The sequence below is a fragment of the Anastrepha obliqua genome, chromosome 1 (genome assembly GCF_027943255.1).
Source record: "Anastrepha obliqua isolate idAnaObli1 chromosome 1, idAnaObli1_1.0, whole genome shotgun sequence".
Taxonomy (NCBI): Eukaryota; Metazoa; Arthropoda; class Insecta; order Diptera; family Tephritidae; genus Anastrepha; species Anastrepha obliqua.
In genome coordinates, this window is record NC_072892.1 from 104,332,776 (window position 1) to 104,351,754 (window position 18,979).

Consider the following 18,979-nt stretch of genomic DNA (forward strand, 5'->3'; position numbering starts at 1 on the left):
TGCCTGAACGAAGGTTTTTTTCAAAATTAGAATCAGAAAATACTTTTTCAGATTTTTGAGAAAAAAACCGACAATTAGTTGTTAAAAAAAATCGAAATTTGGAAAAAAAATTCTTCGATCAGGAACGAGTTTTAATGTTTTTCAAAAGTAGTATAAATTTTATCGAAATCTATCAAGCGGTTTTTAAGTTACAGTGATCACCAGTTCCAAAAACATAGTTTTGAGAAAAACGCATTTAAAGTTTTGCTATCGAGCTCCGGAGCGCCCGAGTGCACTTTGTTAACTGTTGAATAACTCGAAAAGTATTTGTCGGATTCACTTCAAATTTTCACAAAATATTTTTGAGATATTATACTTTAAGAAAATGCAAAAAAATCCAATGTTTTGAAAATTCGGACTACTTCCAACCCCTTAAAAAAATCTGGCAACATCGGATGCGCCTCGCCACCTCCTACCTGCGTACGCACTTTCTTATACACTTTCTTATACATATGTATGTAGGTTAATGTTTGCGAAATCACACCAGAAACATTTATAAATAAGTGACGAAAAAATACGTAGCTCACTTGAAGCCGTTGATAAGCCAACTTAACTGAACTCAACTCTCTTCTTATACAAATTTGCAACGTCATTGCACTTTTACCCGATGACAATTGAGAAATACGTATGAGCACTTACGCAGCGCATTGTAAAATTTTACTTTTTAAAGCTGGCAAAGAAAATTTAAAATGTTCTACATTTTAAGCGACCTTCAAAAACTTTCGCGAATTTATTTATAAAGTGACAAAGAAAAAGCTAAATAAAAGTGTGCCACTAAAACACGTTCGTTTTTTTTTTCACACAAAAAAAAGAGATTTAAAAAAAATTGGGTTATATTTTTAAGATTTTATTGTATTTTTTCTAATATGCGTTTGTATTTTGCAAATGCGAAAAATCTCTGCCATTCGATGATTTATTGATTTCATGTGGAACAAATGCGAGAATGCAAAGTCGACCAAAACTTAAGAGGAGCATAAAATCGATTTGGCATTAACGCGGGAACGCTAACGCTCATAAGCTACCAAAAGTGCGCCGAGATGTGCTCGAAAGAAGTGCGCTTTTGTGCGCATAGTTAAAAAGCAATTAAGCAACAATTGTTTAAATGTTTATTCTGGCGCTTTTCACCGCTTACATCGGCGAAGCAACAAACCCATTGAGAATACACTTTGCGCTAAATTCCCAAGCGTAACAAACGGCTTTAGGAATACAGATTTTTTTTTATTATTATTATTTTTTTATTTATTTGCCAATGCCAAAATATTTTATTTTACATTTTGTATGTGCTTATATTTATTATTTATGTTTGTATCGCAGAATGTCAGTTTAGCAAGAAATAAATTCGGAATATTGCACCTGGTGTACGTGCGCTTTTGCAAATAAACTAGTTTATGCTTAAAGAGATTTGCAATAAAAAGGAAAATAGCTTACAAACTGTTTATGCGCATTGCTTTATATACATACATACATAACTTATGCATTAAATAGCTCTTATAACATTTTAATATACATACATACACAGAATTAAGCAAATAAGCATTTTTGCAGGGTTTACAATTTAAAAACAATCGCAGCGCACACTAATAACGGAAAATTGATTTCAGATAAGCGTAAGCAAGTCCAAATTACTTTACTACAATAAGTTTTTCTTAAGTATTGAATTAATTTCCAGAAAGTACTCAAAGTCCAAAATATACTCGTTACAGCCTTTGTTGGATAGCATCACCATTTCTACGAATTTTCCTAGGGTCAAGGACGACTTTCTATCGCCGAGTTTAAACATTCACCGGAGCTGTTTTTTTCTTTTTAGCAACAGACTAGAAAATATAAACAGAATACATTCACATTTAGTATACATTATATTTGAAAAATATATTATTTATGAGTGTCAAAGCATAAAATGAAATCACCACACACGAAGCTTATGGCTATGGATTAAATAAGTATGAAATCAAAATTTAATAATTATTTTCTGATTAACATTTTTTGATCAAAGTATGAGAGACCACATGACCAACAGATGCCAACAAAATCCCATACTACATATATCGACTTTTTCGTCATAACAAATATCACAAAACTATGATCAAATCAGTGAAGGCTCCGATCTCAGCTCAGATCATTCCCCAATATAACTAATAATCAGCGCAGCAGTTGCCGAAAAAGACCAACCGTCAACCCTTTACAATGAACACACAAATTGGAAATTCTTTACAAAAGTCCTCCAAGGCAATACACATAATGACTGCTCGATCACAACCGAAGAACAACGAGAAGAAGTTTTCAAGTTTACACAAGAAATCCAACAAGCGGCGTGGCACACGTATTTAAAAAAAAAAAGTAATCAGATCTAACTATCCCAGAGAAATAAACCAACTCATGGCAAGGAAAAGACAACTTCGCCAAAAATGGCAATACACACGGTTCCCTGGATATATCATAAAACCACTCTTAGCAAAGCAATTCAGGAACTAAGACGAGAAATAAATTGTTCCCATGACAGTCGGTTCTATGTTACCGGAACGACCCGTATAGGGAACGTTAATGCTGCTACAACAACAACAAAGAGAAATAAATAACTTAAAAAATAGTAAATTAATCGATACTTATCTGAATTAACAGCTAATAACAAAAACCACAACTCTCTTTGCAAATGCACAAAATATTTTAAGAGACCAAATTGTCACCTCCCGACAGTGAAAAATGCAAATGACACCTGGGCGGTAACATTTGCAAAGCATCTATCCAACACCTTTCAACCGAACAAGAATCAATGCGATGACTTATATTGCTTTTTAAATCCAGAAACCCTCTAATCCGACACATAACTCTAAACGAGCTGAAAAAAGAAATCAAGCAACTAAATGGCAAAAAGGCACCAGGTGCACAGAACTAAAGATGAATTTCAAAAATCGTTCGAAAAGAAAAACGTATGCGCGGCAATTTTCGTGGAGGTGATGCAAGCATTCTGCAAGGTTAAGGCCTTATCAATAAATTGAACTCATGCATTTCACTTCAATGCAGTGCCTTTACGAAATCTTATATAACTGAACGCTATTTTCGTGTAAAACAAGGCAATGTGCATTCCAAAGTAGAGAAAATAAACGCTGGTGTGCCGCAAGCTTCCTTGTGCCCTTTCTTTACCTTCTGTGTATCTTTTTTTAAAGATATACCATTACCTTCAAGCACTATGATCGCCACCCACCTTTGCTGATGACACAGCAGTCCTCGCAACAGAAAAAAAAACGCCGAAGAAGTGGCAGCTAAACTTCAAACCGCTATAGACGCAGTAGAAAAATGTACGAAAACTTGGCGAATCAAATTAAACAGTAACAAATCAATTGAAGTGAATTTTACTAATAAAAAAGCAAACCATCACCCAACTAAGAGCTCCAATTCTATATGCAAACACTGTCAAATGACTTGGTCTAATCCTCAATGCTAAGCTATAGCTACGAGCAAATAAAAATAAAACGAAACGATGAAAATTTGAAAATAGTAAAAATGAACTGACGCATTGGACGAAATGCAAGACTTTTCATATATTACAAAATAATGGCATACAATCAAATTATGAAACCAATGTGGTCTTACGGTGCACAAATTTGGGGCTGTGCCAGCCAAAATAATATCAACATTACCCAACGACCTCAAAATGAAATTCATTGTCAACGCACCTTGGTACGTTCGGAATACAGATATTCATCGTGACCTCAACATACCCGCGGTCTTAGATGTTATTATAAATGAGAAAGCTCTCAAACTTCTCAACACCGAAAGCCTGACCCGACGACTACAGCGAAAAAACCCATGTATGGTATTAGGAAAAGGATACACTATACATTTGGATAATTAGTATTAATCTCCAAATTTGCTCCTAAATTTGATGAAAAACAATACAAACACCGTCGGCACCGTAAGAAAAAACAGGAAAAACATGCCAAAGGAACTTTCAAAATCAAAACTGAGATAAGAAGTTCGAAGTCTCTCCAGTCGAGTTTGAGATGGTGTGACAAAAGGAGTGTATATACTGTGGGCAAAAAGTAAGGTGAATTTGGTTGTAAAATGAAAAATCTTTATTTATTTTTGTAAATCAATTTCACCCCCTTCAAAATAGTCCCCTCTCGATGAAATACACTTATGCCAACGATTTTTCCAATCCCCGAAACATGCCAAATAGTCCATTTCCGGTATAGCCATCATCTTCGATTCAGCTTTTATCTCCTCAATCGACTCGAAACGCGTTCCCCGGAGTGGTCTCTTGAGTTTTGGGAATAGCCAGAAGTAACACGGAGCCAAATCAGGCGAATACGGTGGTTGCGGAACGATATGCGTGGAATTTTTGGCGAAATGGTCACGAAGAACGAGTGCAGTGTGAGACGGTGCATTATCGTGATGCAAAAACCAAGAGTTGTTGGCCCATAATTCTAGTCTTTTTAGACGAATTGCTTCGCGTAAACGACGCATAACGCTCAAATAATATTCCTTATTAACAGTTTGGCCAGGTGGAAGGAATTCATAGTGCACCACACCACGTAAATCGAAAAAAACTGTCATCATGACCTTTATTTTTGAACGACTTTGACGTGCTCTTTTCGGTCTGGCCTCGCCTTTGGCACGATATTCGCTTGATTGGTCGGTTGTTTCAGGGTCGTAAGCATAAATCCAAGTCTCATCTCCCGTAATGATGCAATTGAGCTTGTCCTGATAGTCTGAAAGCATTGTTTCACACACATCAAAGCGACGACTTTTTTCCAAGAAATTGAGAGTCCGGTACCAAACGAGATTTGACTTTTCGTAGGCCCAAATGGTCTTTCAAAATGGCTTTCACAGATCCTTCTGATATTCCGATCATATCAGTAAGGTCTTTAACAGTCAACCGACGATTTTTGAGCACTAACTCCTTCACTTTATTGACGTGTTGGTCATCTGTTGACGTCGATGGTCGTCCGGAGCGCTCCAAGTCATCAACCCGTTCTCGACCCTCTTTGAAGTCTTTGTACCCTTATAAACATTTTTCTGCGACATGGTCGAATCACCAAATGCCTTCTGCAACATGCTAAACGTTTCCGCAGCCGAAATTTCATTCCGCAAACAAAATTTGATGGCACTTCTCTGCTCAATCAAATCAGACATTGTAAAAATCGAAAAATGCACTCTTGGTCGTTTGGTAAACACAAGCGTAAATATATTACTGATAATGACGTTCACATGAAAGTTGGCCCAGATGTTATTAACAGTGCTGCCAACTCATGAAAAAAATAACTAGAGCGAAATTTTAATCCCGCGAAGTTCGACAAATAAATTCACCTTACTTTTTGCCCACAGTATATACTAAGCAGCAAACATTGTAATGCTGACATCGTGGATATGGGAATAAAGAGAAAGAGGAAAGATAGAGAATGTTTTAAAACCAAGTTGTTTAACGGAATGGGAGGTGTCGACAAAAATGATCAACAGTTGGCGTGTTTTCCGGTTATGCGAAAATATATGAAAGGATATAAGAAAATATTTTTCTACATGTTTGACATTGCACTCTACAATTCATATGTTTTATATAACAAAATCAATAACACCAACAATTTCGGAATTGGGAGCTTTCGACTGGACATAGCAGAACAAATCCTACAAAAAGTTACACTACCGGATTATAATGCCCGTGGACGTCCTTCATGTGGGGACACCCCGGCTAGGTTGCAGGCCAAACGATGGGACATATTCCAGAATACATTCCTTCAACTCAGAATAAAAGAAAGCCTACTAAGAGATGGCGTGTGTGTTACAAGAATAAAATTAGAAGTGACTGGCAGTGTAAACAATGCAGGATTCCTTTACACTTACCAAAGTGCTCTTAAGGGGGTAGTATGGTATTTTTTTTTTTTTCATTTTTTTTTTTTTTTTTTAAGTTATTCTATAACATCTTAAGATTATTGTGTGAAAGTTTGAAGTGCATTAGAGTAAAATTGACAAAGACACAAAGGATTAAGTATCTACCTCTCCAACCGGATTTCACGCTGTAAAAATCTTCACAAATCTTTAAACGCGTTTTACTCACACTTGCCTTTTTTACGGTCGGTGTCCACTGCAGATTCATATCTACTGCACCGATTCTTTTCAAATTTGGTTTTTTTGTTTCTTTACTTTATTCACGAGGTAATGACGTCGAGTTTTTTTTTTAAATTTTGTCATATTTTAAAACAACAAAGTTTTCAAGTTTTTTTATGAAAAATCGGTGTTTTGACTTCAAAGCGCTTTAAAAAATTAAAAAAAAAAAAAAAAAAAATTCGACGTTGTTACCTGCGAAACTTTATTAGCTGATGAAATCAATTTGGTTTTTTGATTTTAGTTGATCCAGTAATGAGTTCTGAGGGACAACTTTTTTATGAGACGTCCGCGAAGATTCGCTGCCACCAACTCATTTCTTCATAAAAATCAATGAAAATTTCACACAATATTCTTTAAATATGACTTTATAATGAAGTAATTTTAAAATTTTGAATAAATCAACTGTGTCGACAAAAAAAATTTCGAAAAATATGCTTGTTTTACACCGAATTAACCATACTACCTCCTTAAAAGTACCACACACTTGATGGCTATTAACTATATATGTACCTTATTAAAGTTTTGCTTAATTTAACCGTTTTTAATATAATTTAAAAATATATAAAACTGAATATTAATTAAGAATATGTAAGAATTATAAAGTGAGACAAGTTAAATGTAATATAAAAAAAATGAAACAAGTTAAATAAGTAAAATGGTTATTTCATGCACTTTTTTTCATTATTAAATCATACCGGAAGGGGTTAAGCAGCTTCCATTAATCGCTTCCGATATTCATCAACCCTCATATTTTTTATGAAATTAAGTTAATAATATTTATATATAATATTTCTTTGAAATTTACCTCGTCATTTCCGCCACTTGTATGGTCCACCACCTCCGTTGATATTTTGGTACCCGATTCAGTCGTTATCACTTGCACTACTTGCCCTGGCCCATTGCGACTCGGTAATAACTTCTTTGCTGCTGCGTTGGCCTCACTGTCGCCGCAACAAAAGACATTCAAACTTGGCGGCTTACGATTATCTATATTGAAACTATTCAAAATATTTTTAATGGAATAATCGCTCTCATCCATATGTTCAGCCCTTTCCGTCTTGTCGTCTTCATCGTCTTCCTCATCAGACGGCGAATTATTGACGGATGAGCTGGGGTTAGTATTAACTCGATTTAAATATAAGTTATTATATTTTAGTGGGAATGTTGGTAAACGAATTTGTCCAATCATATACTTACTAAATCCAATAAGGTGCCAAAAGCAAAGAAATATTATAATAAGTCGTTTAGTTTTCAAAGGGTATGTTAAAGTTTAAAAAAATTAGTTGTATTCAACATGGAAAAAGCGAAGAAGTAGTTAAATATTTTATAAACACTGCTACATTTGTTAAGGCTTATTATATTAGGTGAAGTAAAAATGTCTCAAAATTTTTTCATTTATTTCGACGATAAAATTAATATAAGGCCTCTTCTTTTCGCCAAGCGTTAGCAAGTGGCGAATAGATGAAGCAAATGGTATAAATAAAGATATCTTGGCAGCACTGGAATAGAACTGCCTAAAATTAGATTTTTTTTGTAAAATAGCGAGTTCTACTAGTTTTATGAGGTGCAACCATACTCGCTAGCGGCGAATCTTGCTCGATAACTTTGTTGTTGCTTTCACATGCAAATTTTTGGTCAAGTAATCCGAGCAGTGAGATAGCGAACAGAGCAGTGGCGAATAGAAAAGGCCTATAGTTATAATAATCCTTACGCAAATGGTTCCCAACAGTTTATATACTCACGCAACTGTGCCCAAGGCTATTATACCTATTTTTGATAGCGTAACGGTTGTGTGGAGTCGGCATAAAGCAATCGAGATAATCAAGATAAATATAGTCATAAATATACAAAAATGCCCCATGCTCAGAATGATGAGAAACGTCTGTTCGTGCGTTCGTTGTTGTTTTTGTAGTAGCAGTTCATCAAGCCCTGCCAGTACGGTGTAGTCACCGATCGTCATCATCTAACGGTATGCCCAGGAAAGAAGTTGTTTCGATGGATTGGGTCCCAGGTTTGACGAATTGTGGGAGGTAAGTGGATTCAAGGGGGCATATGAATAGCTGGTTGGCATCGAGCTCCGCTCGCATTCACATGCCGGGCATACTTGTATGTTGAGTATTACGCGAGACTCTCGGGGAGGCTGGAGCTCTTCGTCTGCAATGGGTGGTGGTTGGACTCCAATGACGGCATTCGGGGGTCGAGAGCTTAAGAAGGTGGTAGAAGTCTCCCGATGAATGTCGTTAATTGTCTGTCTGTACACTGTCCGATCCAGTAGTTGTCGGTCTGTTTTGTCCTGTATCTCGTTCGCGTAATGGAGGAGGTGCCTCCTGACGTGCCTGAGAGGTGGCTCAAGCTCAAGCAATTGCCTGCATGGGTGGGACCTGCGGTAACACCCTAACAGGAACTGCTTACTGAGCAGTTTACAGGGAGCATATGGGCCTCGTCGTGTAGATGCTGAAGTGGGGGCATCAAAAGACATCCTGTCGCAGTCCTAATGACAGTGTTTTGACAAGTCTGTAGCTTCGTCCATTGCGAATCACTGGTTCCAGGCGACCAGACAGGCGCAGTATAGTTTAAACCCGCCGGCCTATTGCCTTAAATATCGATAGCAACATTTCTTTGCCTTTGCCCCAAGTGCTGCCGGCAAGCGATTTGAGGACCTTGTTGCGATTTTGGACTTTAGTGACAATAGCGGTTGTATGCGCTGAGAAGGAGAGCAAACTGTCGAAGGTAACTCCCAAGATTTTCGGGTCATTAACAGTCGGAATTGTTGTGTCGTCGACTTTTTCGTTAAGTTGCAGTTTGACTTCCTTTGTCCAGGTGATGAAGAGGGTCACCGTGAACTTGGTGGGGAAAAGTGTAGGTTCCTCGCAGTGAAGAAGCGAGACAAGCAGGCGAGGTAGTCGTTTACCATGGCGCACAGGCCATGAATCTCATTGCCCGAAGCCATTATCGTGCCGTCATCGGCGTGGGAGACCATGCTCACTCTGGTGGCTGGGGGAATTTAGAGATATAGAAGTTAAAAAGCAAGGTTAGGAGTTTAGGAAGGTTATAAGAGATTTCCGAGCAATGCCGTTTAATGCTTGTCTAAAAACTGTCTGGTTAAGTAATTGTAGTTGTGCTCTGTCCTGGATCTCATCCGTGTCTCGTTCGTCCTTGCGTATGATAGCTCCAGCAAAAATTAATAAATTCCATTAATAAACACATCTGCCATATAACGGTAGTTTTCAAAACAGAAATCAACGTTATATGTACAGGAAGAAAGAAAATTTGGTGCAAATAATGAACACAAAAAAATAATAAATACGACTAAATAAAATTTAATAAAATGGGCGAGGCCTGGGTGTACCCGGATAAAATTAAAAAAAACTTGCATACACTTGGTAAACACCTCATTTCATTTCATTATTTTCAAATTCATTTTTTTGCGTACATTTTTTTTTTTAACATTTATGACGTTAAATACACACTTTTTTTAAAAAGCTATAAATTGCAAAATGTTTCGAAATAAAAAATTCGGCTCACAGACTATAACTACAACTTTATTTTACAAGAATTTTTTTTACAGATCCATCAACATTTTAAGGGGAAATAATGCAGACCGTGGAGCAACTTTTTTTTCATTGTACTTTTGGTCACGTGATTTTTTCTATACTAATTTTTGTAAAGAAAAATTTAAATAATTTTTTATAAAGTTTAAATACTAATAAACAATGTATACAATCCTTTTATATTTATTTCAATTGTTATCCCTTCTAAAAAAAGTTTTTCTTTTAACGTTTTTGGCGCTGCTGGACGTATGTAACCCCTTAACATCAAAAATGTGTGAACGGAATCGACGAAACCAAAATTGCACGTAATTGACTATTACAATATTGCCACCATTAACACCACTCACAATTCACTCATTCAGCAGCCTGTCTTGCTTTCGTCTTTATCAAAGAAAAACTGTAAAATGTACTGAATTTTCCCATTATTGACTTTCATTGTTGACGCCCTGTAATTCACAACTGAATGAAGCAAACAAAAAAATAGCAAACAAATTGTTTAGTGTCAAATGTCACCTTGACAACGAGCATAAACTTTAAACAGTTTGATCGATACTTTACGAGATATCGATCACTACAGCCATCTTCCAAAAAGATAATGGATTTCTCTTTCTCCAAACTAATATTATGGTAATCGGATAAATCCCAGTCCACTTATTCATATTAAGACTAAATTTCCGTCCGTCCGTCTGATGTTGCAAGCTATAGCTCTCATTATCTGAGAGTTTAATTCTAAAAATGAATATTGAGTCCCAATTAGATCTTATTAAAATGCGCTTGCGTATACATATATACATAGTTCGCTCCGCACCGAGTTTGGCACTTCCTTCTTTTATTTTGGAACGTTGTAACACACAACTGGTTTCACCAAATACAAAACTGTCAAAGAACTTGGAGTGAAGGGTAGTGTCACCTATTAATTACTGTATAGTATGATCCCATCCAGCGAATACATCATGAGATGTAGCTCACTTAGGGCATCTAGTGGTAAACACTCAGAACTTTTTACTTCACCTAGTATCACTTTATAAAGTAGTACCTAAAAACTGATTACCACTACCGAATTGCCAATTTTAAATATTACATATTTTATATCATAAACGAAACATTAGTTTTGCATGCAGATATATGGAGGCGCACAATGATTTTATAAATGCTAACGATTTATCATTACCATGCATTTAAATTAGTACGTTTATACGGATGTTAGTACATATAATTTTAAGAATGTGGAACAATATCTTAAATAATTGCAACTCACACTCCATGAAAAGTTTCCATTCAATTTTGACGTGTTGCTGTGTTGGCCCTGTTGATTTTACGCGCATACAATAATGTTTAGAACTGTGACTTTTATAAGTGTGACCACTATTTGTGGCTGTGCTAGGTCACCTAAAGCTTAGTTAGCGCAAAAAAAGGTAAGTAGACAGAATTTAATGTAATGAGTGATTATTACCGTTTTAAATTGGCTCAAATTATTTAAAAAATTGGAACTATTTTTTTTTTTGTTAATATGTTTTGATGCAATGATTTTAAAGCTTAACGGGCTTATTCGCGAAAATTAAGATAATTTTGAAATATTTTACAAAATTACATTAAAATACTATACAATTTTTCAATTTTATTAAAACCTAAACAGTTCTTTATGATATTTTTCACTAATGTAGTTTTTCGTGATGGAAAATTATGATAAAATCACTGTACGTATCCACGAGGCTCATGCGAAAAATTTCTTTAATTACCTTAAGGATATTGTAAATAAAGTAAGTGATTTATGGTTTCCAATACCGTACGCAATTGACTAAGATAATAAATCAAATTAAGGGGTTAGGGTAGTCAGAATTCTCAAAAAAATTAATTTTTTAGCACTTTCTTAACGTATAATATCTTAAAAATATTGTGTGGAAGTTTGAAGTGAATTCGACAAATACTTTTCGAGTTATTCAGCAATAAACAAAGGGCGCTACTTAAATCGATAGCAAGACTTTAAATGCGTTTTTCTCAAAACTATGTTTTTGAACTGGTGATCACTGTAACTTAAAAACCGCTTGGTAGATTTCAATAAAATGTATACATACTGCTTTTGAAAAACATAAAAAACAAGTGCCTGATCGAAACTTTTTTTTCAAATATTTCGATTTTTTTAAATAATTGTCGGTTTTTTTCTCGAAAAACAAAAAAAATATTTCCTGAGGCCGCCATATTTTTAGTTAAAAAAAGCTTCGTTCAGGCACAAGATTATCTATTAATAAAACTAATTTCTCTTGACCGATAGATTTTAGATGAATCTCCAAGGACTTGTGGTGATCACCGCAAGGGACTTCTGGAGAAACGGGTTCCACACAAACTGCGATAGCTTTTACAATTATTTTTTTTTTTCTAAAGTCAAGTCGAAACATGATGTATTAATGTTTTTATTTTTGTAAAATAAAGCAATTAACTAGCAAAAAAAAAAAATTTTTGAAAATCATCATTTTTTCGGGCCTCTGACTACCCCTAAGCCCTTAATTGCTTAATATTTAAAATATCAAGCCCTTAAGGGGGGACCCTCATTTAGACGGTCGAAAAATGCATCATTTTTGGGAATTTTTTTCTCAGGTAAAATAACTTCAAACGTTTTGTAATTCATAAAGTACTTTAATAAATGTCTTGACTGTCTACAAAAATTTTCGGAGAAGAAAAAAAACATTTTAAGTATGGAAATATACACCTCGTCCATGGCACCTCATTCTATCTGTGTACATTCTAGCGCTCTGAATTTTTTTCTGAAATAAAAAAACCAAATTTTTTTTAAAACTTTAGGATAATACCTTCGATGTGACATTTTGATTTAAAAAAAAATGTCGAAATTGATATTTTTTACCCAGTTTTATGTTAAAAGTGATTTTTCATGCATAAAAATTGACTTTAAAATTACAAAAAAATATGAAAATCTTTTTTTTTTTTTAAACACTTAATGTCACATTGAAAACAATTTAATTATCTTTAAAATGAGCTATTGTAAAGCCTGATTGGTTCAATACAGCGTTCTCAATTGTGTACACAAAATCGAAAAATGATGTTTCGAGAAAAACGCGTTTAAAGTTTTGGATACAGGCGATCAGGCCACCCGTCGCGTCCTGTTAAAAATTTTGTCACTCCTTCAAAAATACAGATATCGACTTGAAATTTTGAAAGTATATTCTTAAATAGTTGTAGAATAGATTAAAATTATTTCCAAAAAATCGATTTTTTTGACCCGATAAATGAGGGTCCCCCCTTAACGAGTTCCGAGTTAGCCAAACAAATATTGGGTGACACATAAAGCTTGAAAAATTTTACACTTTGCTGGTTTGCATCGATTAAATTAGTTAATTGCGTACGTTTACTGCAGCCACTCCTTAAATACTTAAATACTTAACTACAAAGCCATGCACTTAACGCTTAGTAAATCATAGTATCTTACGTTTTACAGTTGAATAGCCCTTGCATTTGAATGTAATCGATAATCCTATCATCGAGCAAATATTTTACAGACTGTCCGCGTGATATAAGACGACGTATCATTGTAGAACTGACTTCGTTCGGCACCCAATTCGTGATCAATGTAATATTTTTCTTTAAAGGACAAATAAATAACAAATATTCAGAAAAAATAAGAGCATACAATTGGTTAAGATTTACTTGGTATTTGGTCAACAAATCTGATTCGAAAATGAATTTTTCGGGATTAGCGCCATAGCGTGTGATCACCACAAGACCATGATTGCCCACAATGTCTTCGATCTATAGATAAAGTTTACATTTAAGACTTTACATCGATTTTGTTTAATTCTATACAGTTTATATAATTTATTTACATCTTTATCTGCCCACAGGCCTGGCACTGCAAACGATTCCAACAAGTCGGCACCGCACAACAGTTTCAGTTGCACACCGTCCTGCCGCTCACGTAAACTCGGCGGCAACCAACCAGGTAACGCACCATTAATCTCATTATCTGGCGGTGAGTTGACATAGTTATTCATATAGTTTTGATGATACTGCAAAACGGAGAGCGTGCGCGACCACTCCGATTGTTCAATTTCCCAGTTTGATGCCTTATAAAATAAACAAACAACTGTAGACGTGCAGTAGTATTTTTCAAAATAATATTTTTACCCTTATCCATGTTGATGATTGTAACGCCAACTTCAGCATAGCAAATCGATGTGTGCCCGCAACAAGTCCTTTTTTCTGATATGAATCATGAGTGGGAGATACGATGCCGCCAACCACAAGATGTGTACGTTGGGTAGTGAAATAATCACGCGCAATTTCTACAAAACGCAATTATTGATAAATCAATAATATACATATACATATATACTGTACTCTGTCATTATTTTATTGAATTTCACAACTTGGCGATCTTACCGAACATGCGAAAATGCATTGGAGTCGGCGGACTGAAGGAGCCACAAGCTATTAAGGCTATCCGTGGCAAAAGTCGCTGATTGTTCATTTGTTCGTCTTCAATTAGTGTCGACATTATGTATTTTTTATGTAATCCTTATAAAAGAAAATAAAAACTAAAAGTATGTATGTTTAATAAGTGCAATTTGACAATCGCAAAATAAACAAATAAAATTGCATCAGCAGAATTGATGTTTAAAAGATTGGATATGTCCGTTCTTCCAATGAAACAAAAAATTACCAACTAATACTTACTGTTTTAACTGCTCTAAAATGTTATTTATTGTATAAAAGACAAACTAAATTTTAATTTTAGTACCGTCCCACTGCGGCCGAAATAATTCAATATTTACGAAAATGTGGGAAGGAAAAAAGAGGAATGCCCAGGCGACACCTGCTGGCGCAGAGCATAGATAAGATTACTCTAAAGCGCGAAATACACCAAACAATCGGCCTGCCAAACTATGCAACAATTCCGGTTTGATCAAACTATTGGCGTAGTGTATGGGGTATTTTCCTGTTTGACAAACTGTTTGACGCTTATTTGACGGATTTTCTGGCACCCATCTTGAAGTTAAATCAAAACGCTTATCATGCAGGTTCTGTAATAATACGTTCACATATAAGTAGATTATCTTTTTTTTTTGTGCTTAACTCGCAATCCGTAATTAAAACGCGAGATTACCCATACTAAATTTCTAATTAACTATGCATTCATATAACAGAAAAAAGCGTGTGTCCGTAAGCGCTTGGTCGTCTTATTACTTAATATAAAATGTATTATCGAATTTCGAATGCGTATTCCTGCTATAATTTTTTGAAAACTCAGTAAATGTCGTTTACGGATTTATTCTAACGGTTTATTACTAGAGCCAATTGCGCAATTAAATTAGCTATTCCTTCTCCTTATCTTTTCGTCATATCGTTAATAATAATTAAACAAACCAAAAACTCCAAAATATTCCATCAAAGTAATTTCTATGAAGAAAAACCTTTCAGAGCAGTATTGATAGCTGATTGTCAATTTTGGAGCTAATCTGCCATATGTGAACGGGTAGATTAATTTTGTGGAGTATTATGCCATTGTGAATTCGTTATTCTCAATTCCGAGTGAATTTGCTATTCTAAAAAACAAATTTACAAGGAAGGTGTATTCATTAAAGGGGTGGTACTAGACCAACAAAAATAGTTTGTACTTTTGATTGTCAAAGAAAAGTATTGACAAAGGAGAAAACAAAGAATATATTCGCTTTTTTCACTTTGGACTGACAACCACATGGACACGGCGAAAGAAAAAAATCAGCTGATTTGCCGATACCACCTTTAATGGATTCGCCTTGTTTAAAAGAAACCGGTAGGTTAGTTTTTACTTCAATTTAAATTTATGAATTTGCAATACACACTAAATTAGGAATTCGACTGAGGCAAAAACGTGAGTAAATTTAAAATTATTTATAAGAATGAGAGAAGAAATTTTGTGGATCCCAATCACCGTGGTGCAGGGATGGATGCTTCTTTTAAATAGGAAGCGCCAACGTATTTTATTGACCCGATAGTAGAGGACGAACCTATTAAATTTTTTGTTAGAATAATTGAACTAGCAAATCTAAAGGATTGAAATGGTCGCGTAGAGTCTTTCTGTTAAATACTTCTTTTCTAGTATTCTCTTTCTATTAATATAACCGTAAATTTAGTAGAGGCATTAGTGTTTGTGGTTTTATTAAAAATGTATTACTTTGGTTAATTTCGACTGTGAATCAAAAACGAGTTCAAATATAAACAAATAATTCGTTTTTCATAACCCCTAAATTTCACTTTCACTCGGGTTCCACAACCTGCCTGTATGTGTTATGGTAAAAATTAGTTTCATTTGGTTGTCGAATGCGAGCCAAAAGAGCAAGCGGAATGCTCAGAACGCATTATTCTCTTCACTGATTATTGTATTTGCATCATAAAACTTCATAATTGTAAGCAAGCTTCTTTAAAGATTATATCTCGAAAACTGTGAGACATTTCAAAATATTAATCATGCTTTTAATTTAACTCATCGAATTTTACCGAAATAGGTATGATTTTTTTTTAATATTTAGAGTAATAACTTTATTTATTTATTTATTTATTTATTTATTATTAAAGTCAAAACATACAACCATAGGTTATTTTTACAATGATTGACCTTAAGAATAGTTTACATAAAAGGATTAACAGTAAAATCAAAATTAAAATTAAAATTACAGATAGTAGTAAAGAAGTATAAGTTGGAGAAAGTATTAAAAGGAAAGTAAGGTAAAAATAGTAGTAGTAGGAGTAGGGATTAATAGGAAGAGATTTAAATAATGTGGATCCATTAGAGTACATTCAGCAATTTTCGGCAAGATAGCGAAGCAATATATTTAAATATGCTTTTAAATTTTCTATTCCATTCCCATAATTAAAGTAGAAAACTGAGTTTATTTTTTCATATTTGTTTTATTTTTTATAAAAAAATTAGTTGTCACATTATATCTAGGCCACACGTTAAGATACGGTCGTCAAAAAAGCAAATTAAAATTCTCGCCTCACTAAAAGAGCTGCAATAATCAAATTCTATAGAAAAAGAGAAAAACGGAAGACGTTGAAAAAAAAATGTTGAGTGAAACCTCTATTAGTAAAATTGTCATTTAATTTTCTTTGTAAAAATGTATATTTCTGTACATTATATTTTTTTTATATTAATCATTGCTTCGAAATGACAAAGGATTCATATTTCATACGAACATGAAGAACTTTTGCTTAGTTCTAAGAATTGCAATACTTCACAGTTTTTATGAATTTTATTCACCATTTAATTGCAGCAGAATTTTTGTAAGGCGAAAATTTATTCAGAAGATTTATGGTCAGCTATTTAAATTATACGGCAAGTTTAAACATCTGTTAAATTGAGAGATTGAATACACTTGTTATTCCATTTTCGAATGTGTGAGAGTATATTGGCAAAGTCACTATTTACTTCACACATACAATCCAAGCTGGAATATGCCGTCTTTATTTATCATCAGTGCCACATCAATAGACTTGAATGCATTCAAAAGAAATTTCTTCCTTTTGCACTCAGATTCTTGAACTTTATTGATCCGATTCCTTCATATAAAGCAAGGTGTGCGTTACTAAACTTAAAATCGTTACCAAGTAGAAGATATATACTTTCAGTCTGTTGGAGTTTACTCCTTAAGGGGTCAGTCTACTTTGGAGACTCGAAAAAAAGGCTATATTCGTGATTTTTTTTTTGAGAAAACTATAAATGATAGTAATATAAAATTTGTTTGATTTATTAAATAAAGTCTTAAAATTCAGAAATAAATTTTTTTTTATTCAATTTTATAGTATTTTTAGTAAAAAAATAGCAGTGAAGCGTAACGTCTCAAACATGGGTTGGTGAGGCAGCTCCATCAGAACTCAAGAACGGCTTGTCTGAAACAAAAAAATCAAAATGTTTCAGATTCAGTAAGATACTGGCTACAAAATGACCCTCGGATATTAGGTTTTAATGAAGACAAAAAAAATGGCTGATAAAAATGGAAAATTTTTGATAGAACGGTTTTTTTTTTCGCATATTTAAAAAAAATATATAGTAAAAATTTAAAATTTCAAAACCCCCGAGCGTCAATTTGGTGCAAATTATGTCTAGAATAGGTGATCCAAATTTTATGAAAATCGGTTGATTAGTTTTTGAGATACAGTGGAGCTAGATTTTGAAAACGTTGTTTTGAGAAAAACGCGTTTAAAGTTTTTAATGCACGCTATACGCGCAGGTAGACGAAATGATGTTCAGGTAAAAAAAAAATAGTTAGAGTGCTCGGATTTTCTTAAAATTTTTACACAATATTTCTGGATATATATACTTTCAAATTATGCAAACAAAAAAAATTGAAAAATTTTAAAGTGACAAAGTAGACTAACCCCTTAAGAAACGATATATAAGGCCCACGGTATGAAAAAAATATGAGTAGTAAAATCGTGTGAATCACTGGCGTACACTGACGGAAGTGACGCATTGCCCTTTTTCTGTATTCTAGTGAGAAAAAGCACTGCCTACCTTGTGGCGCTACTTTGTTGGTGCAAACTTGTAAGAAATATATATTTCCTTCTGGTGGCTAATTTCCAGTGAGAAATAGCACTGCCTGCCATGAGGCGCTTGGTTGTTGGTGCAAACTTGTAGGAAATATATTTTACTTGTGGGTGCTAATTTCTAGTGAGAAAAAGCACTGCATATCTTGTGGCGCTTGTTTGTTGGTGCAATCTTGTAGGAAATATATTTTCCTTGTGGGTGCTAATTTCTAGTGAGAAAAAGCACTGCATACCTTGTGGCGCTTGGTTGTTGATGCAAACTTGTAGGAAATAAATTTTCCTTGTGGGTGCTGATTTCTCGTGAGAAAAAGCACTGCATACCTTGTGGCGCTGGTTTGTTGGTGCAAACTTGTAGGAAATATATATTTTCTTGTGGTTGCTAATTTCTAGTCAGAAATAACACTGTCCACATTTTGGTGCTTATTTCCGTTTCCTATCTAGTGCTTGTGCGTTCGTTGAGAACCTACATATACCAGTGATATCGTCTGAACCTTTGGAGGAGATTGTCTTCAAAAACCCTTACAATGGTTCATCTGCCAATTACACGCCAATGAACTACCGCTTAGACATTTGTTTGAATACATTGATGGCTCTACGTCTGAAAGCTTTAACGGTGAAGTAGAGAAAAAATTGAAGGATTGTGAGAAGCTTTCTTAAGTCAATTACAAACCAATTATATTCACACTACCAGATATATCCAGTGAAAAAGATTTAAGTACGGATCAAAAATACCTATTTGATATTTGTAG

At 34.4% G+C, this 18,979-nt stretch overlaps 1 protein-coding gene across 6 annotated transcripts; it reads right to left on the bottom strand.

The window, feature by feature from the left end:
* Positions 1 to 1,257: 1,257 nt before the first annotated feature.
* Positions 1,258 to 14,469, bottom strand: LOC129253487 (nicotinamide/nicotinic acid mononucleotide adenylyltransferase 3). Of its 6 annotated transcripts, none has more exons than XM_054891884.1 (8): positions 14,379 to 14,469; positions 14,085 to 14,219; positions 13,830 to 13,987; positions 13,529 to 13,768; positions 13,353 to 13,454; positions 13,135 to 13,286; positions 6,947 to 7,337; positions 1,258 to 1,853 (listed from the first exon to the last, which is right to left on the bottom strand). In XM_054891884.1, exons 2-8 carry the CDS (start codon positions 14,197 to 14,199, stop codon positions 1,812 to 1,814), a joined length of 1,200 nt encoding a protein of 399 aa, XP_054747859.1. In that variant the 5' UTR covers positions 14,200 to 14,219; positions 14,379 to 14,469; the 3' UTR covers positions 1,258 to 1,811. The 6 variants fall into 6 exon arrangements, 3 of the variants coding, with proteins under 3 accessions (XP_054747859.1, XP_054747860.1, XP_054747858.1); XM_054891885.1 differs by having other exon boundaries at positions 6,947 to 7,139; positions 14,085 to 14,239; XM_054891883.1 differs by having other exon boundaries at positions 14,085 to 14,239.
* Positions 14,470 to 18,979: the final 4,510 nt, after the last annotated feature.

Bases quoted from the DNA above. Each gene is read 5' to 3' on its own strand.
- LOC129253487 (XM_054891884.1), bottom strand. From the start codon at position 14,199: ATGTCGACACTAATTGAAGACGAACAAATGAACAATCAGCGACTTTTG. The intron at 13,988-14,084 runs GTAAGATCGCCA...TGCGTTTTGTAG, and splicing joins AATGCATTTTCGCATGTTCG to AAATTGCGCGTGATTATTTC. The intron at 13,769-13,829 runs GTAAAAATATTA...TTATTTTATAAG, and splicing joins AATCATCAACATGGATAAGG to GCATCAAACTGGGAAATTGA.